General features: G+C 40.4%; 1 protein-coding gene across 1 annotated transcript; it reads left to right on the plus strand.

Moving 5' to 3' along the window:
- Nucleotides 1–348: 348 nt before the first annotated feature.
- Nucleotides 349–3,954, plus strand: LOC117269579 (peptidyl-prolyl cis-trans isomerase-like). The gene is made up of 5 exons (XM_033646691.2): nt 349–513; nt 642–672; nt 3,225–3,313; nt 3,415–3,587; nt 3,672–3,954. Exons 1-5 carry the CDS (start codon nt 445–447, stop codon nt 3,805–3,807), a joined length of 498 nt encoding a protein of 165 aa, XP_033502582.2. The 5' UTR covers nt 349–444; the 3' UTR covers nt 3,808–3,954.
- The last annotated feature ends 4,744 nt before the right edge of the window (nt 3,955–8,698 follow it).

The raw sequence follows: 8,698 nt of genomic DNA on the forward strand, positions 1-8,698 counted from the left end.
CTTTAAATGAAAGAAGGGTTTTATAGTTGTTGGTTAAAGCACATTTCTTTACACTTTGGGACACATCTCAACGTGAGTCATGTTCACAAGGCTACTTCAGTTTTCTTCCTCCACTAACACGCCTTTGAACCTCAGACACGTTTGCACACGACCGTTTCCAATCTGCTCATTTCCTCAAACCTGTCTGTCTGCTTCTGGCTCCTCCTCTGGAGCAGCCAACCAACTGCTCCTCACAGTCAACCCCGCCCACCTGCACTCCTATTGGCCCATTCTTGTGCCTTTAAAAACAAACATTGGCTGTGATTGGCTGTTAGGAGCCATTCCTTCACCTGTGCACAGACCCACGTGAGTACATGCACAGAAAGACGTCGATGAAGTGTGTGTGAGGCGTTGTTCATTCAAGTGCGTTTTCACACTGCAACCACACCACACGCGCATTGAAACATGGCAAACCCCAGGGTTTACTTTGACATCACTATCGGTGGACAAGCAGCCGGCAGGATTGAAATGGAGGTAAGACAAACAAACTTTTCTTAATTTATTTCAACTGTATTCATTTAATGACGCTTTAAAATCGGAGGTTAGGCTGTATTTTAAATCCACGCATGATGTGCAAAAGGCCAATGTGTTGTGTTTTGCAGCTTCGGGCTGATGTGGTCCCAAAGACTACAGGTAAGCTTTAAGTTGTACTGCACGCAGCAGGAAGTACAGAGCTGCTGCTGTTCTGGCTTTTTCCACACACCTGAGAGGGATTTATGATTGGCTGTGGGTCCTCACCTCAGAAGTGACTGTGAACATGGGGCGAGGCTGTGGTTGAGGCGGGAAGGGAGAGCCTGAGAAACCAGTTTCAAAGCCAAATGTGGGTGTTAACAGTGAGACAAAGAGTGCCACCGCTGCCATGATTAATGAGAAGGAGGAAGTAGCAGTAGTGTGAAAGGGGAAGAAGAGCTCTTGTTTGCTTGAAACGTGCAAGACATTTCCACATAGTCGCCGTCACACAGCCTGAAGGCAACTAGAAAGCCTACTTGATGCATTACTGACTGACTGTGTCTCACATTGCCACTTTAGCTATTTTCCCTCATTTGTAGTGGCTCAGACATCATGCTGTTACTAGCAGGCAAGCCATTTTAACATTTAGTCGCACCACACTTTACATTCTAGATGTCCATAATTGCATTCTTGCTCAGAGTGCTTATTATAGATGCTAACAATTCATCCTTCCTAGTAGAACTTATATTTTAGATACCTAAAACTTTATTTCGCCATGTCAAAATTCAATTGACGATATCTTTAAATCCCTAAAGTAGTTTTTTCATTTTGGATATCTGAAATAAAACTAGCAAAAGTAATTTCATTTGTCCCAAGAAGTCGTGTTTATTTTGACAAGGAAGAATTGAATAACAGATATCTGCAATACATATTCATTTACTTATTAAATGTTAAAACCCCTTGCCATAGGGGTCCTGACCACAAACGGGTGCTAAACGACACAGGACAACTACAAAGAGATGCAAAAAGACAGACTTGAGAATCAGATTTTATTGAGCCCCAGGGGAAAATTGGGAACTTTAGAGACACAAAACAACCACAAAGAGACACAAATGACCAGAAAGACGCTCACGACTTCAGAATCTGAAATACTCTGATACCTGGTGGGGAAATTGGCAACTTCAAACTGGACCAGAAAGAGGCTCAAAACAACTTTTAACATTTAATCGACCACAAAAAAACACATAAAAACCCACAAAGATTCATAGTGACTACAAAGCGACACAAAAGGACTAGGACGGGACTCAAAACTTTAAAGAGATGCAAAACAAACCAGAGACCCCAAACGACTTTAAAATCAGAAATGCTTTATTGATCCCTGGAGGAAAGTGGGACCTTCAGAGATACAAAACAACCACAGGGAGACACAAAGGACTAGAAAGGGATACAAACAACCCCAAAGAGACTCAAATGATCAGAAAGACAACAGAAATGCTTTTTTGATCCAAGGCGGGGAAATTGGGGACTTTGGACTGATTCAACATGACCAGAAAGAGACTTAAAACAACTTCTAAGAGATTCAAACAACCACAGAAGACAAATAAAACCAGAGACTCAAAATGGACACAGAAGGACTAGACATGGACTCAAAACAAAGACACAAAGGACTAAAAAAAAAAAACTACAAAGAACTAGAAAGGGACTCAAAATGACCACAAAGAGACACGAATGATCAGAGAGACGCTCAAAACAACTTCAGAATCAAATACTCTACTGATCTCTGGTGGGGAAATTGGGAACTTCATACTGATTCAAAACAACCACACAGAAACACAAAGACTGCAAAGTGACTACAAAGGACTAGAAAAAGACTCTAACGCCTAAGAGAGTCGAATTGCCACAAATAGGCACATAAAACCTCACAAAGGTTAAGAACGGCTACAAAGAAACACAGGACTAGAAAAGGACTCAAAACAACCACAAACTGCAAAGAGACTCAAAATTACTTGGTAAATTGGTAACTTCAGACTGATTCAACACAAAATGACTATAAGACTAGAAAGTGACACAAAACAACTTCTAAGATTCAAAAAGATGCATAAAACCCCACAAAGACATGGAAGGACTAGAAAGGGACTCAAAATGGAGTCAAAGAGATGCAAAACAACTACAAAGGACTACACAGGTTTTAAAACTTTCAAAGCAATGCAATCAATCAGACAATGACTTGAAAGGACTAGAAATTTACTTAAAACAACTTCTAAGATATTCAAACGACCACAAAACCTCAGTCTACAAAGACTCAAAATGACTTAAGAATCACAAGTTTTCTATCGATCCCTGGGGGAAATTGGGACTGTCTCTTTGTGAGACACACAAAATGACTGCAAAGGGATGCAGAAATGGATTCAAAATGACAACTGCAGGAACAACCAGAGACAAAACCATCACAACAGGACTCGGAACAACTTCAAAAAGATGCAAACAATTGTGCTCCAAATTGGCAAAGATACAAAACGACCACAAAAGACGTTACTGGTATGTAGGAGGGGGGAGGGTGCCGTTACATGTCTGGTGCTCACTGTCTCATATCGGCAGCATTACTCCATGCAGCCTGGCTGGTGACCTCAGGTGGTTTGAGACCCCTGCTCTAAATCAATAAATGGCGCTTTCTACTTGTAATGACTTTTTTTATTTATTTTTTATTTAGTGAAGTGCCGTGTCTTATTTTACAGAAAATTTCCGAGCTCTGTGCACCGGAGAGAAAGGATTTGGCTACAAGAAGTCCAAGTTTCACCGAATCATCCCTGGTTTCATGTGCCAGGTACAGCGAAGGCAAAGTTTTTACAAGTTCAGATGTCGGCAGAGCTGTTGCATTTTCGATTCCTGTTGCCACCTATGCTGAGTCTTTTTGTTTTTTTTAAGGGCGGGGACTTCACCAGGGGCAATGGAACTGGAGGCAAATCCATTTATGGGGAGAAGTTTGCTGATGAGAACTTCATGTTGAAGCACGGAGGGAAGGGCACGCTGTCCATGGCGAACGCCGGGCCCAACACCAATGGGTCCCAGTTCTTCATCTGCACAGCTGACACTGAGTGGTGAGTTCTTTGACCTGTGGGCTGCTGCATTCAGGTCCAATCAACAGTTTCAGCTCATTTCAGATGTTTGTCTCTCCTCATCAGGCTGGATGGGAAGCACGTGGTGTTCGGCAGAGTTGTGGCAGGCAATGACGTTATTGACAAAATGGAGGCCCAAGGCACTAGAAACAGTGGCAAAACTAAACAAGATGTTGTCATTGCCGACTGTGGTCAACTATAAAAGTGCAACAAAGCTCTGTTGGGTTTATACTTACTCAGCCACATTCGTTGTGTAATAATTTGTACGTTCCAAACTGTCCTTAAGGACCACACTCAAAATCTGGATAAAATGATGTGGATGGTGTAAATAAAGCAACATGAAAGCTGACTTTGTACGTCTGCTCATTCAGTATCTGATTCTTCCCTCGGTAACACCTGATTTGTTGACATGTTTTACCAGTAGAGGTCACTAACTCAACTCTGGAAAAAGGACTGTGGCTGTCATGTCTGTTTTTGTACTGTGGTGGAAAAAGCGACTACAAGTGAAAGTCCAGCATTAAAGAGTATTGATTGCACAGTAAACTGCTCCATGCTGTCAGTGTTTCCTATTCTGATGTTTGTGGGTTAAAATTACTGCTGCATTAATATGTATGTTGCATTTTCTTGCTGTAGGATGTGCTCATTTTAACTACCTTACATACTGTTGGCTAGTTTCATCTACAGCAATGCATCGTATTCTGTAAGATGTGTTTGTAGCTTTGCTGTCATGAAAACTACCCGGAAGTATCTAAGTGGCAGCCATGATAAGAGCTGGTCGAATTCTCTAAATTTTAAGGAGAGGTGCTTCAGTGCTTCCTTTGTAATCTCCTTTAGCATCAGGTACGACCATCGTCGACCATACAGGTATGGACCATCGTTTACCAAAGGAAAGGAGATAATTCTGTCTCAAGTCCTTGCAGCGGCAATATTTAAAGCGACCAAGCGACGCACCATTGACAAACTCATGATTAGGAAAGAAAAAGCTCAACATGACTGAGAAAGGAAGCAGATCACCATGTAAGTTACCTTTGTTTATGAAGCATTATACATCTCATGCCATAACTTGTTCATATGCTATGTTTTCAACTTTAAATATTATGTTAAACTTAGACATGAACTATGAAGATTTCGCTACTGTTGGTGTACCCTCCGTCCACAGCTTTGTTTAACTTGTTTTATAGCAGGATAAACAAATATACAATGCATTATTTTAATTTTCCGACTTTCGTGTGAATGAGAAAAAACGGAAATCCACGTGCTTTTCCCGTTTTCGTCTTCAAATGGCTAATTGAAATAGAAATTAAACCAAAACCAGAAACCTACTTGTTTTTCGCCTTTATTGTTATATCTATATTATCTGCCCCTACTGCGTCTCTAAACATTGGCAGCGGCGATGGGATGGGATGGATAGATAGACAGGTTCAAGAATATTATCTAGACCTGCTCTATGTGTAAAGTGCCCTGAGATGACTTTTGTTGTGATTTGGCGCTATATAAATAAAATTGAATTGAAAATATTAGATAATCAATGAAGTACGGTGCTGTGCCTCGTGCGTAAATACGCAGCTTCCCACTTTTTATTCCCCTGTACAGTGTTTCCCTGTAGAGCTACAGTGGAAGGTTCATTACAAAAAGTAACGTTAAAAGATATCTGCTGAGGTTCTTAAATACTTGCAGCGAGCACCTCACCCCACAGCAGAAACAATAAGCGCTTTCTCCATATAGACGCTGTGCGCATTTACGCACGAGGCGCAGCAGCGTCACTTTTATTATTTTTCACTTTTATTATTAATATTATTATTTATCTATATCTATGCAGTAGGGGCACATAATATTGATATAACAATAAAGGCCAAAAACAAGTTGGTTATTTGTTAGGGTCTAATTTCTATTTCAATTGCCCATTTGAAGAAGAAATAAATATGGATTTCCATTATTTTTTATTCACATGGAAATACAAAATAACGCATTTAATATTTGCTTATCCTGTTATAAAACAAACAAGCTGAACACAGGTGTGGGCGGAGGGGACACGCACTCGTAACATATGCTCAGTGTGAATCAGTCATTTATTCATTTGAGCGTTGTTGTATTGCCAGCCTTTAGTAATATCATGAATTCATTTTACTACGTAGGTTAGCAAACTCAGTGCCCTCTTTTAAATCATTTTTGTTTCAGTTTGTGGCTGTTAGCCTATATTCCCTTTTTAATTAAATTCCGACCTTAGTAATTAAATAATATCTTTCACCGTGTTGTCCACGTTTGTATATCCTGCATGAAACAACACGATGAGAGGGCGCATTATCTAAGATGCGCTTTTTGTAGTCCATCTTCAGAACACTGTAGTATCACCACAGCAGAATAACATCCGCCGTCGCATCATTACGTAGCCCAGCGTCGGTGCAGTTGGATTCTCTCAGCATCGCAGTTGTCTTTCCCTAAGTCCTTATGAATTCTCCTTCACATCTTCCCTTGACCACATGACGTTTTCCATCGAGGTCAAGGAAAAGTGGTTAGGAAAAAACGATAGGAGGGACTTTTAGACCGCAGCAATGGTCTTCTGCAGACCTTGGTTGGAACCAGTGGTTATTTGACTTCCTGTTGCCTTTCTATCATCTTGAACCAGTCTGGCCATTCTCCTCTGACCTCTGGCATCAACAAGGCATTTTGGCTCACTGGATATTTTCTCTTTTTGGGACCATCCTCTGTAAACCCTAGAGATGGTTGTGCTGAAAATCCCAGTAAATACTCAGACCAGCCCGTCTGGCACCAACAACCATGCCACGTTCAAAGTCACTTAAATCACCTTTCTTTATTATTCTGATGCTCAGTTTGAACTTCAGCAGGTCGTCTTCACCATGTCTACATGACTAAATGCATTGAGTTGCTGCCATGTGACCAGCTGATGAGCTATTTGTGTTGAGCAGGTGAACAGATGTACCTAATAAAGTGGCCGTTAAGTGTATATTTGGATGTATAAAACCTCTAAAAGCCCACTGGGTCGTTGGCTACCTGCTTGAGCTAACATTAGAGTGCACAACCGAATATAAACGTTTGTCAGTATGGATATGCTACACATTATTAGCTCAGTTAGATTCTCCACATTTGAATCTTTTAGTTCATTTAACTGAAACTATGTGCCCCATGCCTGTAAATTAAGATTTAAAGCAAGCAGGTCCTGGTCTCCGGAGATTACCATGTTGCACCGCCATGTTTCTACAGTAACCCAGAACAGACAAACCAAACACTGACCCTAGACATGGCCATTCGTGTTTTCATGCTGGCCACCGTGGTTAGCATCCCCTTTGTAATGAGCGTCATTGGAGAAACACTGATTTTTAAATGTGAAACTTCTTTCAGTGTTTTTACCAGTTTAAATCACCTGGTCCGTTTGTTTTGGAGAGGAGGAGACCACCTGAACTTCTTTAAGTTTCCTGAGAAAATAAGTGGGCATACATTAGCAGGTGTTAGGTTGGCAGCCTGTGTTGGACATGCCAAACAGCATCAAATTTGTAACCTGACACTACTTCATTCAGTGTTTTTACCGCTTTAAATCACCTGGTTTGTTTGTTTTGGAGAGGAGGAGACCTCTGTGGATAATTCAGCTCCTGGTGAAAAGCTCCTGAATGTCTGAAGTTATCAGAAAATAGATATGAGCAAACATGGGCAGGTGCTGAGTTAGTGGCTTGTCTCCAACATGCCAAACAGTGTGGGAGAAATATTGATTTGTGTGTGAAACTGCTTCACTCAGTGTTTTTGTTTTGGAGAGGAGGAGACCTCTGTTGATAATTCAGCTCCTGGTAAAAACTTCATGAACATCCGGATCAGAAATGATCAAAGACTAAAGGTGAGAACACATTAGCAGGTGCTAGTTAGCAGCCTGTCTCTGTCAAGCCAAACAGCATTGGAGAAACACTGATTTATAATGTGAACCTGCTCTATTCAGTGTTTTCACCAGTTTAAATATCCTTGTCTGTCTGTTTTTGTAGAGGAGGAGAAACTTCCTGAACATCTGAATCAGAAATGAGCTGAGCACACATTAAGTTATCAGAGAAAAAAGATGAGTGCACATAGCAGGCACTGGGCTAGCGGCGTGTCTGTAACTTGTTAAATGGTGTTGGAGAAACACTAAGTTACTGGCATGAAACTGCTTTAAATCACTTGGACCATTTGTTTTGGAGAGGAAGAGACCCCTGCAGATATTTCGACTCCCGGTAAAAACTTCCTGAACGTCTGGATCTTAAGTTATTAAAGAAAAAAGGTGAGCACAAAGGTGAGCCTACTTGCCAAACTGTGTTGGAGAAACTGGAGAGGAAGAGACCTCTGTGGCTAATTCAGCTCCTGGTAAAAACCTCCTCAACAATGAAAACTGAGGGAATTCTAACCAGGAGAAGTTACAGATGGCTGCAATCTGATATCCTCACCACTAGATGCCGCCAAATCCCTGCAAATCTTACACTGCTCATTAAAGAGGATAATGCTCTCTGTCGGAGCTTGATCAAATGAATGATTGGAAATTGATATGTTATTTGACAGCCTAATTTTTATACAAGTAATATTCATTTTGGTTTAAATGAACAATTTGATATCTCCTACTCTGCTGAACAGAATTAAAAGCCTGTCCAAACTTTAAAAAATCAGGGATATATCTTGAAGTTTTACAGTATTTATCTTGTAAACAATATGTGATTTACCTCTGGGATGTAAGGGAGTAGATGTATAAATCTACTTTTATGTAATACCAAATACAATACAACAGCTCTGAGAGAAGTTTTTATTTATTTCTGATTAGTACAGAATTTATCAAAACAAAGTTATCAATCAATGCTGAGTGTAATTCACAATAAAAACATAGAAACAAAAGTCTAAAAACCACCTCGAAGTACACAGATTAAGGCATCAACATCTCCTTTGCCAGTTTCTCCTTCAGTGAACCTCAAAGAGAGTGATACAAAAATAAATCCAAAAGAATTCAAGGTTTCCTATAGAAAGGTCTCTGTAAGAAAACAAAGATATTACGAGAATATAAACAGGGAATCGAGACCAACGACCAATCACGGCACAGTAAAACCACAAAAACAAAACATACAGAT

Source organism: Epinephelus lanceolatus, chromosome 19, assembly GCF_041903045.1.
Source record: "Epinephelus lanceolatus isolate andai-2023 chromosome 19, ASM4190304v1, whole genome shotgun sequence".
In the NCBI taxonomy this organism is placed as follows: domain Eukaryota; kingdom Metazoa; phylum Chordata; class Actinopteri; order Perciformes; family Serranidae; genus Epinephelus; species Epinephelus lanceolatus.

Bases quoted from the DNA above. Each gene is read 5' to 3' on its own strand.
- LOC117269579 (XM_033646691.2), top strand. From the start codon at position 445: ATGGCAAACCCCAGGGTTTACTTTGACATCACTATCGGTGGACAAGCA. The intron at 673-3,224 runs GTAAGCTTTAAG...CTTATTTTACAG, and splicing joins TGTGGTCCCAAAGACTACAG to AAAATTTCCGAGCTCTGTGC. The intron at 3,314-3,414 runs GTACAGCGAAGG...GTTTTTTTTAAG, and splicing joins TCCCTGGTTTCATGTGCCAG to GGCGGGGACTTCACCAGGGG.